The sequence below is a fragment of the Melopsittacus undulatus genome, chromosome 6 (assembly GCF_012275295.1).
Source record: "Melopsittacus undulatus isolate bMelUnd1 chromosome 6, bMelUnd1.mat.Z, whole genome shotgun sequence".
Lineage (NCBI taxonomy): Eukaryota > Metazoa > Chordata > Aves > Psittaciformes > Psittaculidae > Melopsittacus > Melopsittacus undulatus.
In genome coordinates, this window is record NC_047532.1 from 30,597,888 (window position 1) to 30,614,412 (window position 16,525).

The following is a 16,525-nucleotide window of genomic DNA, read 5'->3' on the forward strand; positions in this document are numbered from 1 at the left end:
ACCCTTCATTCTTCTGTCAAGCTTAGCTTTTACTTTTCTATGTAATTTTCTCAGTGTGTTACAAAATTATTAACAAGGTTTCCATTTCCATTTTAAGTAGTAGCAGCATTTTCTTGCATAGGGCTGTGTAAAATAAGCTGACTTTTACTTATGCAATCATTTAATTTGGTTTCATTTACATTCATGTAGGTTGCTTAGCACTCTATGACCTGCTTTCTAAGAAGATTAGATTTTTTAGTCAGGTACTTAAATTGTCATATGCAATTGTCTGCTTGTGTTAATTTGGAAATAAACTGTATAAATACATGGATCTGATTCCCATGGTCTCAAAAAAATAGTGTTTTTCAAAAAAATAGTGTTTTTCAAAAATGAAGTTGGTAGTAGTCACTTTAGTATTATTCCTTAGTTTGCTTGCTCAGTGAGTGTGTGCTTCCTAGCCTCAGAATAGGAATTGCATGGAAAGAAGATTTTTTCATAAAAGACTGTAGTGATGGCCTAATCTAAAGACATACTTTTGTTGCTAAATAAGTGGCTTTGTTTTGTGGTAGAATTGCATGTGTAAGTAATAATAATACCTACCAGACCGGGGTTTGCTGTTAGGAAGAAGTTATGAAAGTGATAGGTATAGACTTTCTTCTTCTAATTTGTTGAGTCAGATGGCTGAGACCACAGAATTGAAACAACTTGGAATAAATTCACCAACAGTGAGGAAGTGATTTGAATTAATTGTAAGGGTACTGGACAATATTAATATAAAAATTACTAGAGGCTTGTAAACATTGTATCAGGATATCTCATACATGAAAAGTAGTACAAATGGTTTTCTCTCCAATGGTGCCAATTTTAATGGAAATTATACAGCCAAATGAAAAAGTGTAATTTTGTTTAGAAGATTTTTCTGAAGTAGTGTACACTTCAGATTGATGGCAGATGTCTTCAAGAAACAGTATTTATTTTGTATAATTATCATTGGTATGAAGTGAATGGTTGAGCTAAGATCTCTGGGGATATCTAAATTTTCAAACAAAAAGTTAAATGAGACATTATTTGAATTTCTTGGTACCAGGGAGAACAGTAGTTAATATTGATCAAGCTCATTGACATTTAGAGAAAAAACATGCAATTTAAGAAGTCAAGAACCTTGTTTATATTCCCATTCGAAGTTCAGCTTATGTTACGGAAACTGAAAATGGTGCTATGGAAAAAAAAATGTCAGTTTTTCTTTTTTAACCAGCGGGAAAAAACGCAGTAGTTTATCATGTTGCAATTATGGGAATGGTTCTTTATTAGTCCTACTAAAATACACATTGCAGTCGAGACATAAAAATACTAAGAATAGTGTAAAAAGTCTATTTTGGAATCAATTGATAATGGAAGTTGCTTTATCATTGATATTATAAGAGTTTTTAATTAGAGCCAGGTTTGGTTACTGAAAGCAGAAAATAGAAGTAACCTCAGTTTTCTGGTTTAGACAAGGAAGAAAATTGGAAATTTTAGTACAAATGAAAGGAGCTTTGGTAATATGTGCTTGGACAGAGCTTCTTCACGCTACTTTTGTGATTCCTTTAAAATTGTTTATTAATTTATTTTCAGCCAAAATCCATGGCATTTAGTTCTAAATTCTGCATATAATCCTGCCTTGTGGGAAAAAAAGTTGTAGTTTTGCCATTAACTTTAATGTATAAAGATAAAATTCAGAGCTCCTTGTAGACAAGCAATCCATTACATAAATTTTCAAAAAGGACAATTTACTGAAAATAAATATTCACTATAAAATGTAGTAAAATTTCAAAAGGAGTGACATTATTCAGGATTAGTTGTTCAAATATATTTTAAGTTCACTGGAAATGAGAGTGTCCACTTTGGACTAAGGCATGTGGATGGAAGAACATTAATTGCATGTATAAAACAGTTATGTAATTTAACAATTCTAATCTGCTTTTTTAATAAGAGAATATAGAGGATCTGAGTGAATCTTATCTCAGAATACATGCTCTGAGTTATAACCTCAGAAGGACAAACGTGTATATGTAATGTAAATATCATTTATAGTTATCAATGTTTAATGCACTTTACAAGATCTTCACTATAATAAACTGATTGTGCTTTGAGGGTCTTAGTAGCCCTCTCATTTTCCTTTGTTAAGCAGAGGCAGTCTGCTCTACCAAAGTGTTTTTAAATCTCTGCTGTGACTTCTGTGCATTCGTCCTTATCCTATGAATAGAGAATGCGGAGTGTATTCATTCCTATTTGTGACAATCTTTTCCATATTTTAAGATTATTTTATCTGTGAGATAATTTTTCAATAGACTTAAGTGATTGTAGAGACCACTGCTGAGCAGAAAACTGCTTCATTTTATTTTCACATCATGCTCCTGTTAACATTTTTCAGTAAAATACATGTCTTTTCTATAGTGGTGTGGCATGTTGATCCGTGTTTCACTGTGTGCCCTGTGTTGTATCCTGAAGGTCTTCAATCAGTCACTTGTAGCCTGTTGGTATAGTTGATGATTTCTGTGATATGTTCAGAACTCTGTCTTTATCTTTATACCCTGTTCTTTCCAAACCACTACTTCATTTTGTCCAGGTTGCTGTGAGTTATAATGCCATCTCCAGTGACCCGTACAGCTCCTCTTAGCTTGTCATTTGTAAATAATAATTGGGATAGTTTTTTTTGCAGAAATACACTTGATTCATATCCAAAGTTTGACAATGAGTCACTTTTAAATATTAAGTTAGGCTTATCAACCACTTAGGGGTCTGCTTAGTGTAGTTTTAGAGGGTTTTTAAGCCTTCTTTATGACAAATGCAGTAAGACAGTTCTGCATTCATACAGCATGTGTGGTGTCTGCTAATTCTTCCTTTCCATGGGGCTTGTTACTCTCTCAAAGGATGAATTTTGGTTGATTTGACATGATTTGTACTTCACAAAACTGTTTCCACATCTGGTATTTTTACCTTGATTGTATCCACAAATTATATGTCCTAGTATTTGTTGAACAAATAGTTTTACCTGTGAACAGAAGATAGTCATTAGTCTGTAGTTCTCTGAGGAGAGTTCTCATCTGTTTACTTGTTTTGTCCCCTGCTTAAGAATGGGTATAGAAATACCCTGACAGTCCTTTGGAACCTTGCCCATACTCAAAACAGTTGGGAAAATAAGTTTTAATTTTTCATTAAAAAAAACAAAACAACAGTTTAAACATTTGCATTATAAGTTTTTACTCCTTAATATAATTTATAATTAAACAGTAAGTAGTGTTTAGGTGTCTAGTACATTAGCCTGTTCAATAGACATGTAGTGGAAATCATCCCCCTAAAGACTTCAAGTTGAAGGTTTTTTGATTATTCATATTGCTTAAACGTATAGCTTCACTGCATTGCAAGCAAAGACCTTGATTTTGGATTTTGTGAAGCAGTGTTGTGCTCAGATAACAAGGTAAGCATAAAAGTTGTTAAAACACTGCCAAGAATAAAGGTGAACCAGTTCATGTTGGTGATTTTTAGAGTAAGGCATCTTGAAATACCTAATGTTTTCTGTGTACAGATATTTTCCAAGTCAGGGATATATTTTTCACAAATTTGTAAGACCTGTTCAGAAAAATCTATTAGGAAAATGACTTCCTTATAGATACTTTATTTTGGCAACTACCTCTTATCTGTAAATTTTTACATCAGCATTTATGTGTTACTCTAAAACAAGAATTCACTGTTTACTTACAGGAGAGAAATGCAACTCGCTATAGTAGAGTAAAAGCTTGTTAAGTAGGTGACAAAAGAGTGAATTTAGGTTCCCTCTCCCTCTAGTGACTCAGGCGTTTTCTTGTACACCAGTGATGCCAGGAAGTTGTATTGTCATGAGTGCATATGCCATCACTTGTGTAACTCTTGTGGATTTCTGACCAGAATATAAAAAGAGTAATGTTTAAATCTATTTTTGCATCAAACAGAGGATTCTTTTCTGCTTATTAAAGAAAAAAAAAGTTCATATTACTTGAATCTTTGGATAAACCATATAAATCCAGTGTACTGAGTTATTTATAATTGCATATATAAGAAAATCTTTATGCTTCATGTGTTGGCTTCTGTGACTTCGTAAGAGGTGAACAATTTATAAGTAACTTTAAGCCTGGTTAAACTCAAAAGATTTTACTTTTAATGTTTAAACCTGATTAAATGTAAGAGTTTAACTCTTAATTTGAATGCTGTGAAAATTAGTTTGTGAATTTGTAGAATACCTCATAGTCATGGAAGTACTTGAAGCAAATCTCTTTACTGCAAACATACGCTTCCATGTTGATTTCTCAAAAGACTTTAGACCCCTTTCATTCTAAATGCAAATGGCATCTTTTTTTGAAGAAATTGTATGCATAGAAAAGAATTTGGATCTCAGCATTTCACTCATTCATTTAATTTTGAAAACACTGTTAAAAAGATTGCAGTGGATTTGCACTAATGCTGATCCATGACTAATTGTAGGATTAGTCTACTGATAGTACAGTAGAAAGTACTGTATTTTATGCTTTAATTTGAAACTGTCAATGGTTTCAGTAGATCCTACCAAGACATTTCAACATAGTTATGTGGATTTATTTTTTTATAGATTAAAGTTAATTTCCTACCTCCTTAAGTCTTTCAGTGCTTCTGGGAAACAGTATTCTGTATATATACCTACCAGTTTTAAGGTAGTTACAAAGAAAAACTTGGCAGTATGTCCTTTTAGGCAAGTCATTTCTCTGTGCTTGGTCTTACTTAAAGACTTTCTTGGTTACAAGGTGTGCAGTCCCCTTTCTGGATCCTTAAAAAAAAAAAAAAGGCAGTTTTCCTTTCCATCACTCACAAGATTTTCCTTTTTTGCAGGGCTTCTTTTGCTGGGCACCTGGCCGGGATTCTTGTTGGACTACTGTACACTAGGGGGCCTCTGAAGAAGATTATGGAAGCCTGTGCAGGTATATAATTTTGTTTGGTTTATAAAATCTGCATTAGAGACACTTTTATTTTTAAAATTCAGAAAGCCTTGCATATAGAAATCCAGGCCATTCCAGCAAGTTTTTAGGCAACTTGGTTTTTATGTCAGATTACTTGATAGGTTGAGTACTTTATTCATGACTGTGCCATCAAGTTGACCATGGATATAGTGTTTGTACAGTTTGAAATTATTTGTACAAATATGTATGCTCTTCACAGGTTTTATCACAGTTTAGTGATACAGTCTGTAAGTCATGTATATTTAGAAGTTTTAAGTGGACAAATAAGAGATTGAAACGTCAGATTTCCTACCCTACTGGAGTGCACAGGTGTCAAAGTGTCGCATGAGTTTAATGTTAATATTGCATGTTTGTATGGCTATCTGATGACTCTTAGGACAGTCAAGCATCAGGTCATGATGCCTAGGGATGTTCATCAGTCTCCATCCTTGGATGTTTTTAAGACTTAACAAGATAAAGCCCTGACTGAGTAACCTGATCTCGTAGCTAACCCTGTTCTCAGTAGAGTTGGACTAGGAACCTTCTGAGGTCCCTTCCAAACTATTCTAGGATTCTGTGATAAAATCCATGGTACTGTTAGTGACACATGCTATAGAGATTCTGTTTTGTGACTTAAACCTGGAGGAAGGAATGTACTAGTACACAGGTCTTCATCTTCTCCTGTGGACGAGAGCAGAAATAGTACAGTGTTATTCCAGTCCTCAGTTTTCTGTGCTTTAACCGTTTTTATCAATGAACAGTCTCAGTGCAGAAATTATCCCTTATATATTCTGGAGAACATTGATAGGTTGCTTTCCATACTTTTGGTCTTCATGAGTATGTTGCTTAAACACGGCATATTACTATAAAATTTGGAAAAACATACAGGCTTACCAATACCATATTCCCGCACTAATGCTAAAAAAATTGATAGATACTCATGGTTTTGTATTTGTGTCTGATGAAACAGACTCTGAAAGAAAGAGTATTTTAAACTTGTTTTTTGTATTTTATGACGACAGGTGTGATTATTTTATTCTAATAGTACATGTGTTATATTTAGGTGGAATTTTTTCAATGTCTGACCCTGCCAGGCCAAGGGATTACTACTCAGGTAAGTACTCTCACCTACTTACCTAAACACTTATTCCAGCTTCAAAAGAATAATTTTTGTTAATGATAGAAAACCTATAGAGGAGCTAGTTAAATGGAAGCATATATAAGATACAAAATATTCTGTACATGTATATGCATATGTGTACATGCTAAGCATACTACTCTGGGCATGTCTCACCTTTCCTTTTTAGGGAACAGTGGATGTATTTTGTATAAGAGGCTTTAAACGTGGAATTAAGTTAATGACTTCATAAAATGTTACCCTGAGGAAATACCATCTCTTTTGCAGAAGGTGTAGCGCTGGAGTGGGGGGAATTGTGTCTAGTGAAAGCAGCCTGCTGAACCTTGGTAAATCTGCCCTGATCTGGCAAATTTATCTGTTCCTTTCTAGTACTTCCCCCACCCACGAGGGAACTTCTTCCTTTGAACACTTTTTGTAAACCATGTAATTTACATGGAAAAAGCCGACTCCTCGCCAGAATAAATTTAGGCTTTCTTCACAGTATACAGATGAATAGTTGAAATACTGGCACACTTTGAATGTAGCACGTTTGATTCACTTCTTTTGCTCTCGTGAGACCTCACCTGGAGTATTGTGTGCAGTTCTGGTGTTCTCAACATAAAAAGGACATGGAACTGTTGGAACAAGACCAGAGGAGGGCCACAGGGATGATGAGGGGACTGGAGCACATCCCATATGAAGACAGGCTGAGAAAGTTGGGACTGTTCAGCCTGGAGAAGAGGAGGCTGCGTGGAGACCTCATAGCAGCCTTCCAGTATCTGAAGGGGGCCTACAGGGATGCTGGGGAGTGACTCTTCATTAGGGACTGTAGTGATGGGACAAGGGGTAACGGGTTTGAATTTAAACAGGGGAGGTTTAGATTGGATATAAGGAGGAAGTTCTTTATTGTAAGGGTGGTCAGGCCCTGGAATGGGTTGCCCAGGGAAGCTGTGAATGCTCCATCCCTGGCAGTGTTCAAGGCCAGGTTAACCTTGGGTGTCATGGTTTAGTGTGAGGTGTCCCTTCCCATGGCAGGGGGGGTTGGAACTAGATGATCTTAAGGTCCTTTCCAACCCTAACTATTCTATGATTCTATATATGTATACTCCCATGTAGAATAGTGTGCAGTGTTCCATTTTTCCTGCTTGTCCAGTTTAAGGTAGGATATCACGATTTTTATTTGTCTTAAGGTTCTAGATCTTGGGATTTTTTTCTTTAACACAATAATTTTTGTAAAGAAATTATCTCCTCACTTCAGTCTGTGTTTGTTATTAATCAGAGAAACTTCACAGAAAGTTGCATATGGGATCCATATAGCTGGTGAGATAACACAAGACTCTAATAGATGCGAATAATCCAAAGATGAAGGGAAATAGTAATGTTCAGTTTGTTTCATAAAAAACATTTTGAATTATGTAATTTTGAAAAACTTGTGTACATCTTCTGTCAGAAACTGGCAATGTTTATGTATTTTGGTTCTTCAGATTCCCTGTCCAGCTGTCTGGAAGAGAAGTTAAAATGTCACCCAATGCTTTTAATTTTGAAGAAGCAAAAATGGAATAGAAAAATTGAACTTTTCTCTTTAGTTTTTCTCAGTTTAGATTTTCTGTGCAAGATCAAACTGTGTTAAAAGGAAGAAAGCCTTGCTCAATTCTCTAGCCAAGTATTTTTTTATTTCTTTTAAATCCTGTGTGTTTGGGTGTATTATGGGTTGTGTTTGGTTTTGACAAACTTGTAAATGGCCAGAAATTCTGGGTGTCAGCAGGGTGGGAAACTTAGAGGAATTGTGACATTAGATGAGATCTATGGTGTGGTGGGTTTTTTCCAGGGCAGATACAGCTATGCAGTAGCACCATATTAGCTGTATGTATTACTGCAAAAATTTGCAGGAATATTTTCTCACTTGTTTTCTAAGCCCAAACATTATTTGAATTTATGATGACATTGTTTATGGATACTGGGGGAAAGGGGAAGGCAGGTGGAAAAAAGCCTGAATTTACCTGTTGTTGCTCTTCTAGTGACATTAGTAAGTTGTCTTAGTAGTGACAATTTCATGTTAAAAGGAGCTGATGAAACGTGTCTTTTGATTTCTGTGTGAAACTTGTTACTAATAACATTTCTATGACACAACAATTAGAAAAAAATGTTTCATGCATCTTTTTACTATTGTTTTTCTTTCTCCTATTACCAAGGTCTGGCTTTGTAAATTAGAAATTGCTTCATGGTATATATTGTACAAGTAATGGAATTCTAGTATTTTTATCTTTTACAAGTTAAAATAATCTGTAGAAGAAAGATAACATAAAGGTGATACCTGATTCTACACTCTCCTGCTGAGTAGCAGCAGTTTATTTGCTTTATTTTGTATTTGTTTTACAGACTATTATGGCTATTCAAGTTATCAGTACGGACCGCCAAGGAACTATTATGATTATACAGGCGGGCTTACTGAAGAAGAGCAGCTTGAAAGGGCAGTGCTAAACAGTCTTACTGAAAGAGGTAGGAATTTTATTGCATTTTATATGTTATGATTCATACAGGGGGAAGGGAAGATGGATTGTTCATCATTTTCATTATTTTGGACAAGCCTTTGGAAACAGATCAAATTTTTCTGGTAAAATTTTTGCATAATGCAATGTGAGGATGCAGTATCATTCTCTTGGTATAATTGCATTTGTTCATAATTGCCTACTGTTTATTTACCTTGCTACTGTTGTAGTAAAATAAATGCTTTTATAAAAAAAACAACCAACCAAACAAAAAAACCCAAAAACTTAAGCTAAGTTGCTGTGCCAAAAAAAAAAAATCTTGCAATACTCTAAAAAGTAGTGCAAAGTTGTATAATAGAAAAACTGATGTTGCCAATATTTAAACTTTGTGTGTACATTTTTGCTTATATAGAAATTTAATTGACAAGCACTGTACTCATTTCTTACTCTTCACACTTTTTCTGCCATAAGGGAAGCTTATATTCTAGCTAGCTGAAAGACCTAAAATAATAATAAAAAAAAACCCATAGTAATGTCTAAAAATAAAAATGGCCTTTGTTTTTAACTGAAAGGTATTAATGAAATTGGTATCATATGCATTCATTCTGATATATTTTATCTTTTTATAACGCAAGTGCACTTGCAATGCAAGGGAACAAACACTTCGTAGAACCTGTTTTTCAGTTTCTGAAAATTTCAAGACTTGAGGGAAAAATCCCGTTTAATAGGACTGGTGGCACATTATTAAATCATCTTTTGCAAAATGTACATCGCACAGTTACACAAAATTTTTGTGTTGAAGTGATAAAGGACAGAAATGAGCATACTATGTGCTGTGTGGCATTGAGATAGTTTTTCATATCAGACATTGCTTCCTCTTTAATGTGTTGTGTGTCAATATGGATTCTGGATATTCAGCCAAAGGCTTTATGTGTTCCTTAACGTAAGAAATCCAAATTTCTTTTAAACTTTGTGAAGCTGAAACATCTTAATAATAGTAATAACTTGACAATATTTCATCAGTGTCATCCTTGTCTTTCATAATCTTGATACTCTGTCTTCCTGGGTGCAAAGAAGTATTGACTGATTTGGAAAAAGATACAGAAGCCTCTGTTTGTAACAACAACCCTTAAAATGTGGAACACCATTCATAAATCTCCACTCACAAATTTAATGTATACCACTGTTACAGCTGTCAGAGAAATACCAGACAAAATATAAATGAGTACCTTGACAAATCATCACTTTTACTATCACACCTTCTGTCATCGTATTTTTATCTGGAAAGTGGTTTTAAAAGTCAGCAGATGAAGTGAGATTGTCAATAGGAAAAAGGCTTTTCTAGCTTGAGAAATTCATTAACATATATTTTTTTAAAGTAAATACAGCTTGTTGCTTTATTAAGTTCACATCTATTGTAAGAGTAACCTGGGAGGCAGAAGTACAGACTTTTTTTTTGGGGGGGGGGGGAGAGAGAGCAAGTGATTTTTTTCCGTTAGCTTATTTTTTGCATTCACCTTTGTTTTTTAAACATAGTTCTTTCTACCTGTCCCTCAACACTGTGAAGCTAGAAACATAAAAAATAATTCCTACAGCAAGATTATTACTGTAGCTTGTTTTAGAAAAGATTGCAACCTGAGCAGTCGCATTTCAATCAAACTGCACTTAAGAATCTAGTGAGAATCTTAGCTTTCAAATGAAACAATCAGGCAGCATTGAGTCCATCCCATTTGTCAATAGAAAATAATGAGTTACTGTCCATGCTCTTCTTAGGAATATTTAAAAATAGACAAAGTCATATTGATACGTTATCCTGTGTGATTTTGGGAAGGAGTGTGTCTAAAATGGGCTTTATTGTAAAGGGTACTTTTTATTTTACTGTAATTTTGTACAAGATGTTTTATATAATTTTTAACATTGAGAAAAAAATTTCAAAGCTTTTAATATTAAGAACTTTGAAATGTTATCTGCAAGAATAAGCCATGCTTGTGGTATTTTTGAAACTATTAAGGAAACAAAATACAAATAGCAATGACAAATAATTACATAGTATACACTTTAAAGGCTTTCATGTATTAGTGTGGAACTACTGCAGCTTTCATTTGCAACCTTACATAATCGGCATCACTACAGGTAAGTAATTTTTGCCTGCTTGTTTTTGGACAAAGATGATTTTTTGACTCTAAGAGAAAATATATACTCACTTGGTGAAGGCCCTTTGACGAAACATGAGATAGAATTTAAATAGCATCTCTAAGTATATCTCACTGATAAATAACTGTGACATACCAGGTCCCATTTTTACCTTCAATTTGTGACATAGCTTTTCATAACACTATAGTATTGTCTTTTTTCAGTATTAAGAGTTTTTAAGCCTCAGGTAAGGGAAGCGGGAAAATGTATCATTGTATATTGCTTCTGATATAGTTTGTAGTCAAATATATAGAGGTTATCAGTGATTGCACAGGAGTGCTTTTTGCACCTTTGCTACCTGCTGGAGCACTTTAGTTTGGATAAGACTTTAGAGCTGTACTCTGAAAATATTTCCTTAAGCACCCTGCTTAAAGGTTAATCTTGCCTACAGGCAGGTGCCTTATTTCACAAAGAGAGCAATAGAGAGCATGTGGTTGATAATACCTAGTTTAGTGGCACAAAGGATGAGATGAAATTTACTGTACTAATGAGTAATTAGGATATTCTTCCCTGTTGGTTAGTTTCAGAAATAATCAGTTTGTATGAGCACTGTCCTTTGAAACATTCTTCCCTGAAGCATGCCATTCACAGTTGCTTGCTATTACATGGATGATGAAACGGGTATTTAACATGAATAAAAAGAATACATAAAATCATAAATAAATGGATGTAAAAAGCAGGTATGACAATCAAAATTTAGGGTGCTCTTTTGTTTTTAATATTTTCATTTTTTATTCAACTATGACTTTTAAACCATCACAGTTGCCTTGTAGCTTGGACAAAAAAGTACCATTGTAATTTTGACTTAATTTTCCCACCCACTCCTTTGTTGGACAAATGCATTTATTACAGTTTATAAGCCACAAAAATGTACTATTATGGATTTGGAATGTTGATCTGTTTCTCTAAGTTATTGTGTTAGTATCCTTCTGAGCTGTTAAGACAACCAGTGGCATAATACAGAATTCCCTGGTGTCAGTTGTTCACAACTGAAAACTAATATGTATTAAGACATGCATCAAATTTAAGATCAGTAGTTACTTTTCTATAATCTCATATATGGGTTATCTAAACCCACTATAATGGCATGCATATCTGTTTATTCCACATTCAGGCATTCTTGAACTGCAGTTCTATTTTTGTGCTCTATCTGGAAAATTTATAATAATAGCATCTAATGCAACAAAGGAAATTTCTAGGTATGTTTGAAATTGTAATTGAATCGGAAACTAACAGTGCCTTTTCATAACTTTGACTTCCTGACTTGATGCTGTGTAAACAGGCCTTGTGTGTTTGCTATGATTTCTGGTACAGGATACAGCTGTATTTGAAGTTCACCTCGAAAACAAACATAATAGTACATGACTTACTATTTGTTTTCCGTATTCCCTTTTGCTAATTTAAATGAGATCCAGAGGTGAAAGTTTAAAAAATACTGGAAGTTACAAAGGCTGTTGTGTTACCTTTAAAGCTAATTTGCTTGTCCTTAACAGTGTATCCATGCTTAGAAGGCAGACACAGTGTAGTTTCCCAGAGCCCTTCAGTTGAGCAGATGTGTAACCATAATCTTAATCGTTTCTTTGCTCAGCGCCTTAATGTGAATTGTGAAGAGCTACTGAAATAGCCTGTTCTTGTCTTCTCTTGGGGTGCCAGGGAAGAGAACATTTGGTCTTGGTGTGCTATTTCTTCTCAGTTGCCTACCGTTCTCTCTAACTGAGGGGCCATATGTAGTTTATTTCTGAAATTGCTTGCTGCCAACTAAGGATGGGAGTTGTATGTGCATCTGGTATGGGTCAGCACGTGTCGGGCTCTAATACTAAAAGCCAAACCAAAAGCTTATTTTGTGAAAAGTAAATATGGAGGCCATTTAGCTAGTTCAACAATTTAACGTTTACAGCATAAAGTAGGGTTGTGAAAAATGTGAACTAACAGATTAATACTTGTTAGATATGGTTTGATGGTTTGGGGGTTTTTGTTTTGAAGGGTGGGGTGGGGATTTTGATGGTGGTTTGGGTTTTTTTGTTTGGCTTTCTTTTGTTTGGGGTATTTTTTTCCACTGTCTTTCAGAGCAGTTGCTGGAAGTTGTGATTGCCCTGAAACCATCGGAACTGGAAACATTCAACTCCCTGTTTTCTTTTGTGTTGCAATGCTTTGTGCTTCAGAATAAATATGCCTTTTTCATATTACAGAACATCATAATGTTTGTTTTCTGTTATGTCTTGTAGATTTTGGTGGAGCAACACATAACAATGAGCAGCGACCCTATGGGTTTTGGTTTCCACCTAACCAGCATTCAGAAGAGGAAGTAAGAAGGCAAAGGCTTCGTAGGTTTGAGAGACGATGAAGCTGGCAGGTGTTGATGTAACTGCAAAGTGCTCTTCAGATTTACCAAATTATTTGTGGATTAATTTGTAATCTGCAGATTCATTTATAATCTTACTTTTCCTTTTTACTGCTATTTGCAAAACTGCAGAGGATTTTGTGATTTCAGGCTCAAAGTTGGAGCTTGAGGAAAAAGTGTGAGATAGGAAACAGAATGTGATCTTTGTGTGTCTCCATCATAATGCACCTTAAATCTGCAAGAAAACTGTGGTTTTACTATGCTGTCTTCTTTTGTGTAGCTTCAACCTTAGCTTTTTAGCTGCTGGTATTCTCAGACAACACCTCTTCTTCATGCATCACAGACAAAAAAACATAAAATTTTCTATATAACTTTAAAACTATGCAATTTTTCCATATGAACTTTTCTGTTTATGATGACCAACTGGTTTTCGGATTGGCATGTGTCACTTGAAAAGATTGATTTGACAACAGCAGGATCCATGTGAGTTTATGCTTAAGCTTTTCATCAGTCTTCCAAACTGGCTGAAAACTAGTTGCAACTATCCTCACCTTGAGGAATTAATTTAATACAACCTTTAATGTTGCAGCCTTCTGCAAAACGTGCCATTTTATATATGGTCTGTACCTGATAAAACAGGATTGTAACTACTTAGATTTCCTAAATTTCTTAATTATTTTTAATATTTAAGAAAAATAAAGCCTTTCTAAATATTTATTTTAAATCAAAAAAAGCTTCCCTTTACAGAGTTTAAATGATTTGTCAGGAGTTTTATGGAAAGGGAAGTGTGTATGCCAGGCAAAGAATATATTTATTTAGTAACTTAGACATTTTCAAAGCATCTATTTCCCTGATTTAAGAAGGCTTAGAAATTGTATTGTCTGTGTTCATGCAGCCTTAAAAAATTTGTTTCTTTATATGTATGTCACTGTGTCCGATAGCAGCACTAAGAGTCTGGATACTTGTGGAGATCTTGTCTAAACAGGCTACCTTGAATTTGTCATTTTGTAAAAGACTCTCTTTACTCAACTCCACAGTAGTTGATAGGAAACCAGAGAGCTCAGCTGTCACTTTGGACAGACCCTCCAATTGCTGCTTGTCACACAGTGGCTGTCCTGCTTGTGGCACATCTGCCTTCTCAGTAATGTTAACTAATGAACCTGAAGGCTTTCTGTTCTAGTAGGAGTGTGAAAAATTGCTATTGCCCAGGCATTTTATTCTCAGAAGAGATTCTTCTGGAATTAAGGACACTCCTCCATAACTATTTTCAGTCCTGAAGATGTGTGATTGCACAAGAGTAATTAGATTACTGGCTTTTGGCACAGACCGGTTGGAATGTCTTCATCAGCACTGATTTAGAGCATTAGGATGAGCAATATAATGGTTTCTTTTCAGGTACATGCCATCACCAACCTGTGCTTTATGGAGTTACAGTTTGAATGTAAATAAGTTCTGTATTTTTCATAAAGAAAAAATCCTGAAACCAAGTTTTTTATTATGTTCATTATTTAAAGAGTACTCCTTGTTCGTAACTAATGTCTGTAGGGGAAGTGGTTTTTTACTTCAAAATGCACTAGCTGTTCTCTCTCCTGTGTCATTCTCCTTTTTACTATTCTTTTTATATGTATTGTGGATTTTTATGCCAAGAAGCAGCACAATATTGTTACACAAGCTCTGTGGCTCAAGATTCTGAGAGCCAAAAGACACGACTGTAGTGTGACTTTGGGTATCTCATTCAGGTAGTGTAAGAACACTGTTAATACTATGCAAAGTGCTTTGTGGCAGAGTCTAAGACCTTTAGCACATAAAGAATGCTAATTTTTGTTCTGTTCTTGGGCTTGGTTGTTTTTGTATATATGAAGTAGCCATAGGATAAACCAGCAGATACTTTTATAGTAGGGTAACTTTTCTAAAAATAAGTAATAAAAAAACTCCATACAGTTTGCATATTTTTCTCAGTGGGTAATAATTTGATGCAAATGAGGAGGAAGCAGCATTGGTTCCCCAGACTAACCTTTTAATGCTGTGGTCAAAAGTTTCAGTGTAACTTACTGTGTCTGTTAAACTGTTATTTTTAAGGATTTAAAACCCCTGGAAGTGCCACTAGTCAGTTGAAAAAACATACTCAAGTAAAATCGAATGCCTGATTGCAATTCTAATAGCACTTGTTTTTGTAAAGGGAGGTTAGAAATACTTGTCATTAATATTCACAAAAATTGTTGATATGAATAATTGTTCAGCTGGTTTGACTTTTTTCTATATAAAATTGAAATAAATATTTTTTTACATTTAAAACTCTTTGGTTTTCATTATAATAATGAATAAGGTGTATATTTTAACTTACAGAGCTGCTTCAGTAGTGTTAGAAATGAAGATTTGTGATACTGAGGGGGCAGATTGATTATGTTGGGACTAATTTTACTTCTTTTGAACTGTGGAAGTATTGGGATTAGATTATTACTGCTTAAGTTCTGGTACTTAGAGTATTTGGGAAGTTCATTAACAGAATGATTCCTGCTTGTTGCAGGGGAGTTGGACTAGAAGATTTTTGAAAGTCCCTACTCAGACTATTTGATGATTCCTTAGTAGAATTTTTGCTATTAAAAACCCCACCAGTTTAGGTTTCAGAGCACTATGCATGGTAGATGTATGTTGCAAATGAATTCCTAACATATGCTCTCCTGCACTTAATATCCCCAGGGACAAAAATTAAGGGCAGTGTATGTAGATGAGTTTTCCACGTTGTGTATTATTTGATGCCATTTAGTACCTGATTAACCCTACTTGAAATAAGGGTTATTTAAGGAAAAGTAGTTTTGTATAAAGTATTTCAGCATCTGAAGTTTGCTTCATTTGTTGTGGGAGCTGTTAGTTCTTGTGATTTTTCCCGTACTTCCTCTGAACTCTGTGATCAGGGACTGTGTCAGGAATTCCACCCCCTTAATTAATCAGCAGACTTGTTAACAGGCACATTCTTGAAATTTAATGGTCTAATGACCTAACATATCACTGCTAATAAATAGGGGTTTCTTGCAGCCCAGGATTAAGATGTGATAAAAAAACAGTGTGTTTAACTCCTAAAATTCTCTTCCCTCTTCTCTCTTGCCTTTAAGAACATTCTTGTGTATATACATGTTTTTCCTTGGCAGTACCATTTCTCCTAAGTGGGATAAAATGCCATTTAAAATACTGAGAACAGCATTTGCACATGTTCCACACCACAGTGGGAGAGCCTGTGCCAGGTGAGTGTGGGTAGAAAATGAGAGCCAAATCTGTTCTGCATCCTCAAATTGGCATCTTGGTGCTAGGGAGAAGGATATAGGGAAAGAGCACATGGATTCTGCTGTTCCAGCCTCCTCTTACAGAATTTCTGCCTGAAGCTTTGATTTCAGTGCCTGCCTCTCAAACAAGGTTTCCC

The 16,525-nt window shown here is 34.9% G+C and overlaps 1 protein-coding gene across 1 annotated transcript in view; it reads left to right on the top strand.

The window, feature by feature from the left end:
* The window catches only part of RHBDD1 (rhomboid domain containing 1), a 33,180-nt gene extending 17,807 nt beyond the window's left edge, over window positions 1-15,373 (top strand). Inside the window, exons 4-7 of the mRNA XM_031047290.2 lie at window positions 4,861-4,949; window positions 6,031-6,081; window positions 8,464-8,583; window positions 12,992-15,373. Of these exons, the coding sequence (XP_030903150.2) occupies window positions 4,861-4,949; window positions 6,031-6,081; window positions 8,464-8,583; window positions 12,992-13,110 (379 nt within the window). The 3' untranslated portion in view covers window positions 13,111-15,373. The remainder of the gene's footprint in view (window positions 1-4,860; window positions 4,950-6,030; window positions 6,082-8,463; window positions 8,584-12,991) is intronic.
* Window positions 15,374-16,525: the final 1,152 nt, after the last annotated feature.